Source organism: Phocoena phocoena, chromosome 3 (genome assembly GCF_963924675.1).
Source record: "Phocoena phocoena chromosome 3, mPhoPho1.1, whole genome shotgun sequence".
NCBI classification, from domain to species: Eukaryota; Metazoa; Chordata; class Mammalia; order Artiodactyla; family Phocoenidae; genus Phocoena; species Phocoena phocoena.
Genome location: NC_089221.1, coordinates 63,006,020 through 63,024,748, shown reverse-complemented (window position 1 = coordinate 63,024,748; position 18,729 = coordinate 63,006,020). Strand labels below are relative to the sequence as shown.

The 18,729-nt window shown below is 38.1% G+C and overlaps 1 protein-coding gene across 1 annotated transcript in view; it reads left to right on the top strand.

The window, feature by feature from the left end:
* Positions 1–16,157, top strand: part of DMGDH (dimethylglycine dehydrogenase) — a 61,835-nt gene extending 45,678 nt beyond the window's left edge. Inside the window, exons 15-16 of the mRNA XM_065875432.1 lie at positions 8,427–8,561; positions 15,183–16,157. Coding sequence (XP_065731504.1) covers positions 8,427–8,561; positions 15,183–15,398 — 351 coding nt within the window. The 3' untranslated portion in view covers positions 15,399–16,157. The remainder of the gene's footprint in view (positions 1–8,426; positions 8,562–15,182) is intronic.
* The last annotated feature ends 2,572 nt before the right edge of the window (positions 16,158–18,729 follow it).

Genomic DNA, 18,729 nt, shown 5'->3' with positions numbered 1-18,729 from the left:
GGCAAAAGGAATAAAATTTTAAAATGGAACTTGGAGGGGATATATGTATACATATAGCTGTCTAATAGTGACTTTCAAAGAGCAGAAGTTTTTAATTTTTGAATTTTTAAAGTTCTTCTCAACTTGTTCTTTTGTGGACCACGCTCTTCATGTTGTATCTAAAAAATCTTTGCCTAACCCAAAGTCACAAAGATTTTCTGCTGTTTTCTCCTAGATGTTTTATCATTTTTTTAGAGCTGTGGTTTATTTTTAGTTAATTTTTCTATCTGGTAAAAGATATGGATTGAAGTTTATTTTTTAGCATATAGATGTCCATTTGTTTACAGCACCGTTTGTTGAAAAAGGCTGTATGTTCAAATGGCATTGCCTTTGTACCTTTGTCAAAAAACAGTTGCCCATATATGTTTAGATCTGTTTCCAGACTCTACTGTGTTCTATTGACCTATTTATCTTTCTTGATAATGATACCATACTGTCTTGATTACTGTAGCTTAAATGAGGGTGTGATAGTCGCGCAACTTTGCTGTTCTTTTACAGTGTTGTTTTAGTTATTGTACATCCTTTGAATTTCCATGAATCAAAAAGCTTGCTGGGATTTTGACTGGAATTGCATTGTATCTATAGGTCAGTTCAAGTCTTCTAACCCATGAATGAGGTATATCTCTCTGTTTATTTAGGTAATCTTAAATTCCAAAGATGTTTTGTAGTTTATAGTTCTTGCATATCTTTTTACAGATCTATCCTTAAGTATTTTGTATGTTGATACTACTGTAAATGGCATTTTAAATTTCAAGTTTCAGGTGTTTACTGCTAGTGTATAGAAAACAATGCATTTTGTATATTGATCTCACATTCTGTAACTTTGTTAAACCCACTTAGTAGTTCTAGTACTTTTTTGTGTAGTTCTCTTTTTTCTTTTTTTTTGTAGATTCCATTGGATTTTCTACATGGACAATTGCATTGTATGAAAATAAAGCTTTTCTTTGTCTCTTTTCTCATCTGGATGCCTTTCAGTTCTTTTTCTTGCCTTATTGTACTGGTTAGATCCTCTACTGGTTGAAACTGCAACAAAGTTAAATAGAAGTGGTAAGAGCAGACACGCTTATCTTGTTTCCTGGTTTTAGATGGGAAACATTCATCATCATCATCAGTCTTTCATCATTAAGTATGATGTTTGCTGTAAGTTTTTCATAGAGTAAGCTGTAGGTTTTTCATAGATGCTCTTTATCAGGCTGAGGACATTCCTTTCTGTTCTTAGCGCTAAAAGTTTGGGTTTTTTGTTTTTTGAATTAGGAATATTAGATTTTGGCAAGTGCTTTTTCTGCATCCATTGAGATTATCATATGGTTTTTCTTTTTTACTTTGTTATATGATGAATTACATTTATTCTCAAATGTTAACCTAATTTTGGCATAAAACCCACCTAGTAATGATGTATTATGTTTTTCTATGTTATTGGATTTTTTTTTTTTTTTTTGCGGTACGTGGGCCTCTCACTGTTGTGGCCTCTCCCGTTGCGGAGCACAGGCTCCGGACGCGCAGGTTCAGCGGCCATGGCTCACGGGCCCAGCCGCTCTGCGGCATGTGGGATCTTCCCGGACCAGGGCACGAACCCGTGTCCCCTGCATCGGCAGGCGGGCTCTCAACCACTGCGCCACCAGAGAAGTCCTATGTTATTGGATTTTATTTGATAATTTTTAAAAGAAATTTTGTAGCTACATCCTCCTTATAGGATATGTTACAGTTTGAAATTATTTTGTTCATTTTTCTTGATCTTTTGACATAAACTTCTTGAGTAGAGGTTCTGGCAATACAAAATACATCTTGTTTACCATTTTATCCCCAACACTTATCAGGGCTGGCACATAGCAGATGCAGATAATGCCAGAGAAGTACTGGGACCTCATCAGGAAGGGTCTCATCTGCCAGGCTAGGAAATTTGGAGTGTATCCTGGAGACACTGAGAAGCCTTTGAAGGATTTTGAGTGAGGAGTGACATTCTGGTGATGGAAAACAGATTAAAAGGGAATTACCCTGGTGACTGGAAGATCACTTTACCCAATTATTGAAGAAATCTAGTGGAGAGATGTTGAGGGCTTCAACTAAGGCAGTGGCCATAAGATAGAGAAGAAAGAGGTAGGAGTGATAAAAAAGAGGTAGGCTGGAGACCACATGAAGGACTATTTGTGAAGGGAGTGGAAAGTAGGATCTAGGATATTGTTAATGAACTAGGAAACACAGGTGGGATGTGATTCTGAGGTTGGAAGGACTTGGCGAGGTTGGAGGCTATGGAACAGCTAAATGGAGAGTCTCCGTGGCAGCTGAGCACATTGGTTTGGAGACCTCTGCTCTGAAAGTATGGATTTGGATCACTGATATATATATATATATATATATATATATATATATATATATATATAGGTGGCAATTAAAGCCAGGGGAATGCTGGGACCCCTCTTCTATAACACCCTGTACTTATCTCTACCATGATATTTTTACACCCCATAATATTGGCTGCCTCCTTAGCTAGACTCTGAGGTCCTTGGGGACAGAGGCCAAGAATCCTCAGGGCTGGTCCTGTGTCCAGTAATTCTTACGGGTTTAGTAAGTATTTGAAGGGTCTGAACCATGGCTCTGCCACTAACCTATTCAAAAACTAAAGTTGCTTAACCTAAAAGCACTTCAGTTTTATCAACTGTAAAATGAAGAAAATATCCACCTTATAAGTTTGTTATAAATATTAGATGAGCTAAAGAACATTTGATACCTCAATAAATGTTAGTTCCCTTCCATCTTATTGAATGGAATCTAAAACAAATCTTTTATGGAAAACCAACTATAGATAAAACCCTTTCAGTTTTTTGAAGACTCCAGCTTCATTTCTTTGTGTTTTTCTTATTTCCTTTAAGAAATAAATAATAATTTACTTTGCATTTAGGCTTGAGTGCTCTCCTTAAAACACCAAATGGGCAATTGTTCTTCACTGTAGTCTAGAGAGATGAAAGCTATTATGAAAACCCTATGTTCTAATTGTTGCTAATGCAGTTAAGCCTAAAAGTACATCTGAATCCCTTTGCTATACACCTGAAACTGACACAGCATTGTTAATCAACTATGCTTTAATTAAAAAAAAAAAGTACATCTGACAAAGCCACAAGTCAGTTCCACTGTTTTCCTGTGAATCATAAGACTCAAAGACTGAAAAGTAAATATTTTCTTAATATTGAATCTAGTAAAAGTCATAAAACACATAATGGGTGCTATTTTCATTTTGAAACATCTAGTTTGGTTTGGATGCAATTAACAAATTATTGGCCTGGCTTGGGAATCTTATTTTAAATATTTTCTCCAGGTTTCAATGTATCCACACCTTTCTTTGGGTTAATAGAGTCCCTTTTCTAGTTATATTAAAGACTTTTTTGAAAAGGAATACTTAATTGATTAGTGGTTTTGGTTAGAAAAATGCTAGATAAATTGTTTTAAATTGCCAAGAGCAGAGAATAAAAACTGTGAATGTGAGAGTATTCATTTCCAGTCAGTAATAGACTGGACTTGCTACACTCATAATTTAATATTTTGCTAATGAAGAGATAGAGAAATTGTGGTTATTATAAACGTACATGGAATGTTACAAAGTTCTGCATAGAGGAGAAGGAAGCAAGAATTGGGAAGCCTGGATTCGAGGTTTGGTAATAACTCACTTTGTCACTTTGGGCAAGAACGTTAACTCTGGGCCTTAATTTTCTCATATGAAAAATGACCTTGGACTAAGTTTTCTGCCTGCTTAAAAACTTCTATGATTCTAACTGTGTGACTATGAAATGAATGATGGTATAATTTGTCTTGATGGGATGGTGGGCCGGTCAGATCCATTCCCTCAAATGAACGAATCCAGTATATGGCTTCATCAGTTTAACTGTGAGACAAACACAGATGCACCTGGTATTTGACAAATGACCAGAGAAAGTTAAGGTTCACATGGACCGCAGGTTAGTCAGGGCCACGTGCTTTCCAAAGGGAGTCCCATGAGGACTGTTTTTAATGAATGATTCCTGGCCTCATTTTAAATAAGGAACTTTTCAGGAATGTGTTGAGGGACAGCAGCAGAAATCTATTACCCAGATTTTCATCTCTGCTCTGCCACTGACAGTAGTTGGTGACCACCGGGTCTCTCTGCAGCTCTCTTCAGGTCTGCAAACACGGGAGCATGATTCCACAACCAGTGCTGTGCCTGGTTTCTAAGGGGGGCTTTCTTAGGACCCAGGATGTTACATTGATTCTCTTATGCCTTTGGAAACTCTTGACATTTAGATTAAAAGGATATTGGCCAAAAATTCAATCAAACTGATGACTGCTTTGAATTTTCTGATGGATTTTAACTCTAAATATGGAACAGAAGAGGTCCCAAACTAGGTTTTTATCATTTCTCTCCTGGTTTGTAAGAGCCCACCACCCAGAGTTCGTATCAGAACCTTCCTTCCACTGCTGCTGTCGAATTCGCTTTAGCTACACATCTGAAAGTTCTCCATTGCTCTGATAATCCCAACCCAAAATATACTGGTTTAATTTATTTCATTTCCATGTGCTTTTCAATAATACGTGTGCTTTTAATAAAGCTAGTAAGAGATGAGGAGTTACATTTCACTTAAAATCTACTTAATGTTTTCATCTATGTGGATGTTATATTTAGGATGCATCACAGGTGGCTGCTTTAATGGCTCTTACTGCTTCTTAAAAATTAATAGATTAGAAATATAAGCCAAAATTATTTTAAGGTATAATCTCAGTGCCCCAGAAGTGTTTCTCAAAGACATGAACAGCTATTTATGTAGTTAATTTGGTAGTGACTCATTAAGAGATACATTTCTGTTCTCAGGTCATCCTGAAGGCACCAATTTTAATCTCAGCACTTAACCTTCAGACACGTTTTCCTCTCTCCTTTATAAATAATAACTGTATAATAAAGTCTGCAATCTTGGGAGGAAAGCCAAGCAAAATGAGAATGAAATGCTATCACCCCACTTTTAAATCTTCCCAAGTCGGGCCCAAGGTTAGCCTGGGAAGGGAGAACTGTCTCAAGGGGCAGGTGTCACCTCTTATCTGTGTTTTAAGTATGTGTTCCTTACTTTTAATTAGGGTTTTGTTGTTGTTGTTTGAGTATTGTTTTCATTCATGTCTAAAGACAGTATTGCTGACAAGATCACTTCCTAATTCAGGAATATACAGATATAGAGGTTAAATTTCATTAATATTAACCTTCAGGGTGTTTTCAAATCCTTTCACATAGTACAAAAATATTATTGTGTAGTGAATGTCATTCAAGATAGGTTAGGCTACCTAGAAATAATTTTTTAATTAATTTTTTATTGAAGCATTTTTTTTATTTTTTTATTTTATTTTATTAAGCATAGTTAATTTACAGTGTTGTGTTAGTTTCAGGTGTACAGCAAAGTGATTCAGTTATACATATATATGTATTCTTTTTCAGATTCTTTTCTCACATAGGTTATTACAGAATACTAAGTAGAGTTCCCTGTGCTATACAGTAGGTACTTGTTGTTTATCTATTTTATATATAGTAGCGTGTATATGTTACTCCGAAATTCCTAATTTATCCCTCCCTCCCCCCTTCCCCTTTGGTAACCGTAAATTCGTTTTCTATGTCTGTGAGTCTGTTTCTGTTTTGTAAATAAGTTCATTTGTATCATTTTTTTTAGATTCCACATATAAGTGATATCATATATTTGTGTTTCAAAATAATTTAAAAGAAACGTTCTTTAGAGTATTTACATCAGCTGTTCCTGCCAGTGATAGACTCCAGGCACAGCCATTTAAAAAATGCGTATGGATAAAATCTAAAGGTGCTGACTTACATAACCGAGCCTCAGGAAAGACCCTTAACTTTGTTGGGCCTTCTCTTCATAAGCTGGGGATAAAATGATCTGTCTTATAGGAATCTTAATGAGGATTGTAAAGCCCTCAGCAGAGCGTCTGGCACATAGCAAGTGCCTAATAAATTGTAAATATTATTAATATTACTTATTTACTACTTTAATTTTTGAATTAAATTAGTAACTTAATTAAATTAATAATGAATTAAATTATTTTTTTAATATTTACTATAACTTTTCTCTTTTAAAGGAAGTTTTCTGGGGTGCCCATCTTTCCTATTTCTTATGATTAACTGGTACCTTATGTTCCTGCTTAGACTTTGGTAAAATTATGAATTTGGCAGAGTTAGACTCCCCTTCCAGCACTTCTTATTCCCCCCACCCCCATGGCATCCACTCCAGCAGTTCTCGTCCAGCACCCCCTAGAGTCCCCATTTCTGAAAGCTTTGGATGTGGCAGCTTTCACCACAGTCCCTCTGAAGGTGTGGCAGATGTTGGCTTAAGAGGCTCAGTGAAGGCAGCTCAAAATAGATGAAAAGAATGGGGCTGGGACTTCTGAGATCTTGGTTGAGTGTCTTTGGCTAAATTAGCTCACTTCTTTTCGACCCCAAATCCACCATCTGGATTGTTGGGAAGATTGACTTAAAAGCGCAAGGACTTTTGGAGAAGGGTATGCAGACAGTAGTTATCATGAAGCCTCATCTTTCAAACTCAGTTCAAGCTGCTTCCTCCATAAAACTGTTGCTGACAGAATGCTGCTCCAGCCCCCCTCTCACCCTAGATAGAACTGATCATACGCCTTCTTGAGCTCCCACTGTACATGCCCCTATCATAGCAACTGTTTGTTTGCATTTCTGCCTTAGACATGCATTAGACAGTTTTTGTTTTAAATTTCCAAAATGTTGTGATTTTCACACTCTCATAAAACACACAGAAGCAACAGTGAATCATGTTTCAAACTGGTATAGCTGATTTGTATACTATCGCTGTCATATTCTACCATGTTTCCAGTAATCTCAAATCATTCTTTTTTCCTCTGATATGTTAAAACATTGAGGAGATAAAATAATTTCAGCGCTGGGCATATTGTGATGTGGAAGGAAGGGGTCACATCTCCTCAGGGACCTCCCAGAGGCTACAAGACCCTGTTGTATTTAGCTCTGAATATCCTGTATCTAGTATCTGATACATAGCAGGGGCATAACAACAGCTGAGTAAATAATTGAAAGAATATTCTTTAATAGGGACTCAGGAGGACCCCAAACCTTCAAGATCTAAATGAATCTCTATCAGCAAAGATTCAGATTTCATAATAGGAGCTGAGGAAGCTATTCAGGATCTCTCAGCATTCCACAAGACACACTATATAGTGCTTGGCCACTCCAGGATTGTGTGCTTTTCCACACAATAAAGTGTTTTGTTTTTTTTTTCATTGCAATCATTGGCTTCCTATATAGATAAGAACACTAAAAAGCATCCCTGTCATCATGTATCCGTGATAGCAAGTCTTCTTTTAAAAATCTACCAAGAGGGGCTTCCCTGGTGGCGCAGTGGTTGAGTCCGCCTGCTGATGCAGGGGACACGGGTTCGTGCCCCGGTCCAGGATGATCCCACATGCCGCAGAGCCATGGCCGCTGAGCCTGCGCGTCCGGAGCCTGTGCTCCGCAATGGGAGAGGCCACAACAGTGAGAGGCCCGCGTACCGAAAAAAAAAAAAAAAAGAAAAAAATATATATACCAAGATAGCAAAAAAATTTTGTTGTAGCATTCCTTCTGTATTTAGATAAACATAATTTAACTGTAATGAACTTTGGTTTGTTATGACTTACGTTATCATGAATTTATCCTACATAAGAACTCAAATGAACCAAGCTCTTCCTGTGTTTGTTGTTTTGTTCTCCCCAAAAGGAAAAAAAAGGTTGAAAAGCACAGCATTACAGAATAAGCTGTTTGATCAAAATGTCTGTGTTTGACTAATTTTGTAACCCAGGGCCCAGCATGGTGCCTCCCACACAGTAGGGGCTCAATAAATTTCTTGAATGAATTAACGGTGCAACCCAGTAGGTTAATGCATCCCGGGAACCATTATTCTGAAGAGGGAAAAAATGTAGGCATTTTGGAGTTGCTTTGGCATCACATTTCAAAAAAGTGAATTTCCTTCTTAGGAAAGGCTTACTTTAGGTAGAAACTGAGTCTCGCCATGCTCACTGCCCACCGTTCCCACTGTCCAGAACCAGTAGATACAAGGGTCCCTTTCATAACCCACCATCTCAATATCATGCCTTACATTTTTCTGCCTAGGTAGTTCTGGTAAAATTGTTATCACAAGTTATTACCCTTAAGTCTAACCTCTTCTGAAAGAATAGGTGTCATTCAGGGACTAAGAAATATTTGTCTAGACGTTTGATCCAATCTGTATTTTTATTTAATGTGTGATTGGCAAGAAAATAGCAAAGACAAATTTAAATGCTTGCATCTCTAACCTTGTCACAGTGTCTGAGTATTCATTCATCATCATTATCTTGGATTCCTGCAGCCGGCAGACTTCATAGGAAAGCAAGCACTGAAACAGATTAAAGCCAAGGGGCTGAAACGGAGACTGGTCTGCCTCACCTTGGCAACGGACGATGTTGATCCGGAGGGAAATGAAAGCATCTGGTATGGTGGCAAGGTGAGTGCTGAGGACCCATAGCGAGGGGCCACTGCAGTGTTTCTGCAGCAGAAACTCCTCGTCTCTGTTTCCGTTTACAGTTTTTTGCTAGTTATTTACCTATTGGTGAGATGACACTCTTGAATTCTGAAGTGACATTCAAGAAACAGAAATTACTTAACTGAAAGGAAAATGAAATGCTGCTCATTTTGGAAAACATGATATTCTCTATGGTTTAATGAAAGAAAATAAACTGCAGGACTTGAAATACATTGGACAATGAGGAAGGTATGATTTAGAAGGTAAAATGACCTCTTGCCTCACCCCATCTATATCTGTGAATGCAAGAGAGAGATTTTATAAAGAATTTAGTATTCTGACTTAGCTTCTCAGGGATCTTTCAGGAGGAAACAATTCGTACCTTAGCACATTAGCAGAAAACAATTTCCAAATGAAAACATCTATGACAAGAGAGGGTTAAACCTTAGTAAATAAAGGGAAAAGTGGAAATCCTTTGGTTCTTCAGGAGGAGTAAGACTACCTTCTTCTCCCTTTGGGATGCTACATTTCACTGTCTCTCTTGGTCTTCAGTAAAGCCAGAGTTAGATAACCTGTCAATAGAATTTCACTTCCTCCACTTTCTATGATTATTTGTAAAACCCAATTTGGCTCAATGTTTTGCTGTGTTTTGGCTGGTGTTATCAGGCAGGGCTTATCAGGCAGGGACACTCAGCTTAGATTAGACCATGTGGCGACCACAGGGCCTTCAAGACTCATCTAAACATTTGCTCTGTATTGAGCAGGGTCTGCTTGGTCAACACCCAAATACTCAGAGATTCTATTCCCAGGTTGTTTTTTTTTTCCTTACGCACTACAACCTACTTAATACTTGTTTTCATTTTCCCCATCTCTTCAGTGACAAAACGAGCACTGGAGGAGGGGAGAGCCAGTGGTGTCAATCTCAGCCTTTGGATTACTAAAGATAGGGCCATTTGGGCTGAGGCAGGGGTCAGTTTGACATGGAAATATCATCTACAGAGTTCCTACTAGTGCTGGATATTTTTATGTACTCTCATTTACTTTTTTAAAAATAGTTATTTATTTAATTTATTTTTTTGTTTGCATTGGGTCTTAGCTGCAACATGCGGGCTCTTCATTGTGGCACGCGGGATCTTTCATTGCGGCGCTCAGGCTTCTTTCTAGTGTGGTGCGCAGGCTCCAGGGCGCATGTGCTCTGTAGTTGTGGCACGTGGGTGCCAGGACCTGTGGACTCTGTAGTTTGTGGCACGTGGCCTCTCTCCTTGAGGCACATGAGCTCAGTAGTTGTGGTGCACGGGCTTAGTTGCCCCATGGCATGTGGCATCTTAGTTCCCTGAACAGGGATTGAACCCACGTCCCCTGCATTGGAAGGCAGATTCTTTACTACTGGACCACCAGGGAAGTCCCTCTCTCATTTACTTTTACAACACCCCTCCAAGATATGTATGATCATTCCCATTTAAAGATGAGGCTTTGGGGCTCAGAGAGATTAAGTAACTTGCTTGAGGTTACACAGCTATGACATGTGATTGACGAAGCTGATTTCTGACCGAGGTACAGTTGGACTTTGAATTCTTATCCTTTCTTCTAAGACATGCTGAATACCCCCATTTACTCTCTTCTTTGTCTCTGATGGCCCACTGTATTCTCCTAAGCACTTCATTATATACCCACAGTTCTTGCACATCTAAGTAACAGGTGGATGTTATAGTTTTAGATTCTATGAAGCCAATAGATCTTTTTGTCAGATTTGAAGCTCTTTCTCAAATGCCTCACCTTTAATTGTGTTGTTTGCTCTTCTGTTTGAACCATTCCTACTCTTACCTCCTGGTCTCCACTTTCTGTTTCTGTTCTAGATCTCTGGTTCAGCCGTCTTTTCTTTTTTTTTTTTGCGGTACGCGGGCCTCTCACTGTTGTGGCCTCTCCCATTGCAGAGCACAGGCTCCGGACGCACAGGCTCAGCGGCCATGGCTCACGGGCCTAGCCACTCCGTGGCACGTGGGATCTTCCCAGACCAGGGCATGAACCTGTGTCCCCTGCATCGGCAGGCGGACTCTCAACCACTGCGCCACCAGGGAAGCCCCAGCCCTCTTTTCTTAATATGTTCTTTCTCTGATTTAAGATTTGCCCACAATTTCCACTGATAACCACGTCTGCCATTAAGTAACTGCTTGAGCCTCTCTGGGTCTCAGTTTTCTCACCTACAAAATGAAGCCACTGAGTGAGATAATGTCTAAGGTTCTTTCCACCTCTAATTAATTTTTCCCTGGTCGTTACACTTCCCTCACCTCATCTTTTTATTCTACATTTTTCACTCTATTCTCATCCAACTATCCCAGTCTTCCTAATACGGTCTGCACTCATACTTCTACTGATAGTCTGTTTTACTTGGCCATGGAATGAACGAGAAGCTCTGTCATAACATTCTGTAGGCAACCCCACATCGACCATGATCAACTGACATTTTTAGTCATCTTAAATGTGACCATACCCAAGTTAAAAAACTGGAAACCTGTACCTTAAACTTATACAATGTTATATGTCAATTGTATCTCAACAAAGCTGGGAAAAAAGAAGAACCCTGGAAGCCCAAGCTCCATTTATTTTTATTGAAGTATAATTGCTTTACAGTGTTGTGTTAGTTTCTGCTATACAATGAAGTGAATCAGCTATATGTATACATATATCCCCTCCAAGTTCCATTTTTAAATTTTATTCCCTTTGCCTCATTTGTGCACTGTGTTTACACATTATATTTTTCATCTTTCCTATACATGCCGCCTGTTTATAGAGCTGCTAATGCAATTGTAATTTTAGTTATTAGTAATATTTCTCTTAAATTTCCTGATATCAGCTTGTCTGCTCTTGGATGCTTAATAGGGTCATCATTTTATCATGCAGATGACCCTCTTAGATCTTCCTTATCTCTAGAATGATATGAATTTTTTTTTTTAATTTTTATTTCCTGAATTTGGACTTGTTCTACCTTTTATATTTGGTATTCTATTCATGCAGATATTTTCAATGCTAGCGATAGGGTACATGTTAATTTATTTGTTCAACAGATCTGAGTTCTAGTATGTGACAGCAATATTCTAGGCACTAAGGATGCAGCAGTGAACAAAACAGACAAGAATCTCTGCCCCTATGGAGCTTATATTCCAGGAGAGGGAGAGATAAACAATGAACATAAAATAAAATAAATAGCATGTCAGAGGGCAATGAATACTTTGGGGAAAAATAAAGTCTAACTGGGAGATGGGCAGTGCTAGAGGGAGGGATTATGATTTTAAGTAAGGCTTTATATAAAAAAATCAAGGCATAAGTGTGGGCATGAGAGGGGCTTTAATTAGTTATAAAAGCAGCTTTGCTGGGAAGTAAATTTTGAAGAAAAGGTTTTTGAGGAAGGAAGTTTGAAGAGTTTAGAAAGTCTTCTTTTTCATTATTAATAAACTAAAACACACAGGGACAGCCAAAGAAACATAATATATCATCCAATTTAAATTATGTTCCCTCTTTCAAAGGTTATTTACCATGTTATCTTCTCTAAGTCTATTACAGGCGTCTTTAAGTCTCATAATGAAGAGAAGAATGAGACAAGGCTAAAAATAAGTGAGGATTGTTTACATTGGTAAAAAGAAGGCTGATGTTTGATTTCACAAAGAATATGAGAATCTACTAGGCAAAGGGTGAGGGTGGTTTGTTCTTGTGATTCACTGAGCAAAACGAGGCAATGGATTTAATTGAATCTGGAAGATTTTAAGGTCGAATGATATAGAATTTATGCCAGGAAAAACCTTTCCCTGGAGACTTAGTAATAAGATAAAAGGAAAGGCCAGTTTTCTAAAATACTTTGGACCACCAACCCCTGGATTAGAGAGAAATTAAAGGAGAAATGAAAGTAATCAAGCAGAAAGCAAAGCATTCAATAAATATATTAAGAATAGCACGCACAAAATAAACATGCTATTTCTTTAAAGTTACTAATGCAGAAATAACTGCAAGAAGAATCACTGCCGAGATTTTAAGAGATGGGAAGGCCCAAGGAGATGGGGCACGCAGCCTCTGAAGAGTGATTGTGGGTTTTTTATCCAGTGAGTTAGGGGATTTGACCAAGAGATTCGTTCAGGATTCTTCCTGTTTTCTTAAGATGCCCAAGAAAACCAGGTTAACTTTCCCAGAGCTCCAAACACAAATCTCTGTTTTAGAGACTCAGAAGTGAAACCAAAGTTACCGAGAAGGTCTTTCAAAAAAGCGATGATTAAATCTCCAGCCACCCTGACCCAAATCCCAGTTTTATATCACAGAAATATGATCTAGAGGAGAAGCCATTTTGAAACGTGTGTTATCTCAGCAATACCTTGGCAGTTAATAATCTGCCAGAGAGGAACTTTTACTAATGAATGCATTCACTTTTTTTAAATCACCATAACAAGTTCAGAAATTATATGGAGAGCTTGTGATTTGGGGTTTCAACAAGATAATTAAAAACTGGGGCTACAGTGATAGGAGTCTGTACTTAATGTCATAAATGCATAAGAGACTAGAAATGCTATAATATGACTGTTGACTGTCATGAGCCCTTTGCTGAGGCAGCTGAAATATCACCAGGCTGATTCACGTCCATGGATGTTTTTGAGCAGCAGCTATAAGCAGCCGCTGTGCTAGACAGTAAGGCTGTAAGGATCAGTGCGATGTTGCATAGCCAGGAGAAGCCGTTTTAAGTTGGGCTATGTATCATTTTGCTTTTGTTGTCTTCCTTTTACTTTTTAAAAATGTGGTGTTTACACATATACAATGGAATATTATTCAGCCATAAAAAGAAACAAAATTGAGTTATTTGTAGTGAGGTGGATGGACCTAGAGTCTGCCATACTGAGTAAACTAAGTCAGAAAGAGAGAAGTAAGTACCATATGCTAACACATACATATGGAATCTAAAAAAAAAAAAGGTTCTGAAGAACCTAGGGGCAGGATAGGAATAAAAATGCAGACGTAGAGACTGGACTTGAGGACACGGGGAGGGGGAAGTGTAAGCTGGGACAGAGTGAGAGAGTGGCATGGACATATATAAACTACCAAATGTAAAATAGCTAGCTAGTGGGAAGTAGCTGCATAGCACAGGGAGATCAGCTCGGTGCTTTGTGACCACCCAGAGGGTGGGATAGGGAGGGTGGGAGAGAGATGCAAGAGGGAGGAGACATGGGGATATATGTATATGTATAGCTGATTCACTTTGTTATAAAGCAGAAACTAAAACACCATTGTAAAGCAATTATACTCCAATAAAGATGTTAGAAAAAAAAGTGGTGTTTAAACCAGTATTGTAATTTGTTTGCATTTTACTGTTTTTCCTTTTCTTGCATCTTTTCCTTCAGCTAAGAGTTGTGGAAACCAGATCTAATCTTCTAATCAGGATTGTTATATAGATTTTATTTTTGGTAGCATAAAATTATTGTTTTCATCTCCTAAATTTTGATTCCTTGTTCAGTATTTTTCTCTGGATTGCCATCCCGAGTTATCCTAGTTCATCCTTGTTAATTTTGATCATTCACACAGAACTCCATGTCTCCACTCATGTTGGAAAGTTTTATCCCCCTTCTCTACCCACCTAACTCCACCTACCTTCAAAATGTAGAACAGGGCTTCCCTGGTGGCGCAGTGGTTGAGAGTCCTCCTGCCGATGCAGGGGACACGGGTTCGTGCCCTGGTCCGGGAAGATCCCACATGCCGCTGAGCGGCTGGGCCCGTGAGCCATGGCCGCTGAGCCTGTGCGTCCGTAGCCTGTGCTCCACAACGGGAGAGGCCACAACAGTGAGAGGCCCGCGTACCGCAAAAAAAAAAAAAGTAGAACAAATCCTGGCTTACTTATGTTGCCTGCCTTGGCTTCCTGGTTATTGTTTCTCGTGTCTGTATGTTAATTCCTCAACGAGGCAGGAAGCTCATGAGGGTAGGAACCAGACCTCTACTCATTCTCCAGAATGTCTAGCAAAATGTTTTGTACATGGTAAAGCTAGAGAGGGTAAAGTTAACATTTATTTAAGTGCCTAGCAATTACCAGGAATTGTTAAATCTGTATATATTCATATAGAAGATTCACTTCACATTGACTATTGATATATTACTAGAGTTTAATTCAGCACTATTCTGGCAGGCCATTTTCTAAATGCCAGCAGGAACAGTTGACTAGATTTGCATTTGGATTTTTAGATTTTTCTCCTTTGTATCTATTATTGCCATGCTAGTTTGATGGAAGAGAATTTTTTAAAGTTCAAAATGAAAATATTTGATTCTTCTTCCTATCAGATCTCTTGGCATGAAACTGAGCAAAATAGTACTAGGTATTAAGAAACTAGATGTAATTATTTAAAACTGAGAAATTTCGGAGCAACACGGATGTGTATTTTGAGAATTGTTTTTCATAAGTTTTAAACTTTCATTAAGCTTCTCAAAAAAGTGAAGTTTTCCTCCTAGTGTTATCCTCACAGACAGCATATCATAAAACTCTGTAAGTTGAACGTATCTTTTGAGAATTTTCATCTAGAGAGGAGGCACATAAAGCTGTGACCAAGATGCTGAGGATGGTAGGGTCTTGTTTTTCAGGTGGTTGGCAACACGACCTCCGGAAGCTACAGTTACAGCATCCAGAAGAGTCTGGCTTTCGCGTACGTCCCCGTAGAGCTAAGTAAAGTGGGACAACAAGTGGAAGTTGAATTATTAGGCAAAAATTACTCAGCAACCGTCATACAAGAACCCTTGGTGTTGACGGAACCAATCAGAAACCAGCTTCAGAAAAAAGGTGGAAAGGACAAAATTTGAAAAGACTTTGAGAAGGCAACTGAATTATGGTTGCTATGTGATTGTACTGAAAATGATAACTGATTTGCTGGGGAATAGGGGAAACCAAAAATTTATTTCAAAATCATCAGAATCTTAAAACCATTCTCTTGTTTCCTAAGCAATATAGAATAATGGATGAGTGATTTACATTGTTGTTTCAGATGAAGAAATTTGAAGCTGATGTTTTTACTATTCTATATTGTTGTTTATGAAACTTGGCAAAACATTTAAATGTTTGCTAACATACCATCATTATTACAACTGAAGTAGAAAACATTATATAATTTTAGAAACATTTGTATGTGGTTCTTGTTAGCTGAAAACAAATTATGTTTTGTTTTGTTTACAAATTATGTTTTACATAAAGACAAAAGCAGTATTGTTGATGGATTTACTTCATTGAAAAATACTAGTTGAATAAGGGATCATTTAAATTTTTCATAATATATCTAGGAAGAAAATAGTAAAATTTAATATTGGTATATGTAACATTTTTATTCAATTCCTTGAAATATTTACTTTCTTAATGACTTCCCTGAAAGCAGTTTTATGGGCTGTCATTATTGTCCTTTCAAAAGTTGTTTTAGAAGAGAAATTGCAAAAGAGAACAGTCTTCCAAAGGAAACGGTACTTGTAAACCTTCTGAGGTGAAGCCGAAACATAAATTGTGCCAGTACAAACACAGTCTGAATACTGAACACCTCTCTTTGGGAAAGAATTAATGCAAGTTGACATCACGTTGTGCCGTTCTGAATATCATTTCACAAACATTTGACAAAGCAGGTCAAACAAGAGCTTTAAGAGCTGACAGGATTGCCCTTAACATTGTGTACAGCAAGAAAAAAAAGCCATTTAGAAATAATTCTTTGATGTACCTCTTGAAATTATTTGGGTTTAGTTGACAGAATAAATCAAATTTTTCATAAAAGGTAGTTTGTCATTTATCATTTGTTCTACACACACACTTGCTGCCTAGGAAAAGTTCAGTAAATAGGTATTAAAGAAGCTGAATGTGAAGCATAAGATTCTATAGTTAGAGGAGATTTTAAAATAATTTCTTAACTTGTAAGTTTTGAAAACATGCCAAATTTACATTTAAATGTTTTATAAAAGTAATCATGTATCAGAACTCTTCAGCATGCCATTCATTTATCTTTGGTATCTCCTCTTACATGAGAAATGAAGGAAATCTTTTTGGTAACAAACATTTGCTAATTATTAAGAATGTTATCCAGACCCTCTCTCGCAGTTCTGGTATAGGGTGTAGGTGCTTTTCATTCTCTGCCTCTCTGTAGCCCAATTGTGTAAAAACTAATGAAAGAATTGAGAAAATATAATGCTACATCAATGGCACAATTTAATAGTTACCTAAGTTGTAACTTTTCAGTAACTAGTGACTGGAAGATTATTTACATAAAATATTATTATAGCAGACTCTAATCAAAGGAACAGTACTCAGAACTTGTGGAGAAGGCAATTGACAATGCAAAAACAAAATCTAAAGAAATGGTCGTTTATTTTAAAAAGTCATATTTTAAAGAATGCCAGGAGAAACAACAAAAGATGCTGATCTTACATTGCTAGAAGAAATCAGTAAAGCAGTATTTGAATGCCGTCATCTTTTTCACCAATAATTGGGCACTTGATCTAAAGCAATAGCTCAAATAACGTCAAAGTTTGTTACCATTCAGCCACTTTCTCTGATTTTTAGCAGATGAAGAAAAACTTCAGAAGTCTTTACTGTATGTAATAGAAATGTATGATGAATTTTCTGATGAAGATATTTTAGTGGAAACTTTTTAACTATAGACATGTTTGAAAGCCACTATAATTGTTCCCAAAGAACCAAAGGCAGTATTGCAATTCCTGGAGTTTGTTGTGAAAGATTTTTATGAATTTCTGCCAAACTTGTCATTATGTTAAAGTCCTTACCTAGTTGTTTTTACATCTGTTGCTCAGGTAAAAGAAACTTTTGAAATTAAAAGCTTAAAAAATGTTCTTCTATCAACTTTGTGCAAAGATAACTGGATAAATCTGGCTATACTGTCTGGTAAATATTAATATGCAAAGAAAAACTTCAGTGAAGTCACTGCAAAGCTTAAAAACAGAAAAGTTTTATTATTCACAGGCAACAGACCACTTTATTACAATAGACCAATTTGTGGGTATAAATATTTTCCTTTTTCAAAACTATTAATATAATTTAAAAATATTAACCCCTTGCTTTTTCATACTATAACATTTATTTTATTTCTATTTTTCTTATTTATTACTGGAATGACTATATATTCAAAGTTAATAGAAACTTTTCACTCTTTGCATTTCTTTTCTGGTTGTTATTATTTCATTTTGTGATTATTACTAAAAATAATTGTGTCATATAAAAGGGGCAGAGAATCATTAAAAAATGGTCATCCAGGGTAGCTTCTTCGCTCACAAGTCTGGAACCTCACTAAGGTTGATGGCAACACCTGGGGCTGGCAGGGCACCTCTCTCCATGTGGCCTCACTGTGTGACTAACTTGCCAGGTAGTTCAGAGGAGGGAACTTAACATGGAGAACCAGCGAGGGATGCCAGCTGCCAAGCTGACACTAGGACCATACAGGGAGGGGCTGCTAGTGGGAGCAGGAACCATAGAAGAGATATATCCACACCGGTGAAGATGCTGCCCGAAGCAGACAGAAGGGAAGAAACACCCTGGCTTGTTTCTTCCTTCCACCTTCCAGTCTCTCACAGGTGCCTCCCACTGGATGAACCTAGCTGGGAGCCTGGGATATGTAGTTTGTAGGGTTTGGCCCACCTGTGATACAGAGCAGAGAAAAGAAAGATCATGAAATGGATCGCATCGCAAAAGACAATGACTGGCATACAACACCAGTGTTCTGTTCAGCCCTGGCCAAAGGGTCAAGAGGTGCAAACATGGCTACTAGCATGGAAGGAGGTCGTGGGATGGGCTAAAACATTTAAAAGGGCTACTTACATTATAATTTTTAAAAAGCATGGTGTATGGACTTCCCTGATGGCGCAGTGATTAAGAATCCACCTGCCAATGCAGGGGACATGAGTTCGAGCCCTGGTCCGGGAAGATCCCACATGCCGTGGAGCGACTAAGCCCGTGCGCCACAACTACTGAGCCTGCGCTCTAGAGCCCGCGAGCCACAGCTACTGAGCCCACGTGCCACAACTACTGAAGCCTGCACGCCTAGAGCCCGTGCTCTGCAACAAGAGAAGCCACTGCAATGAGAAGCCTGTGCACCGGAATGAAGAGTAGCCCCCGCTCGCCACAACTAGAGAAAGCCCACACACAGCA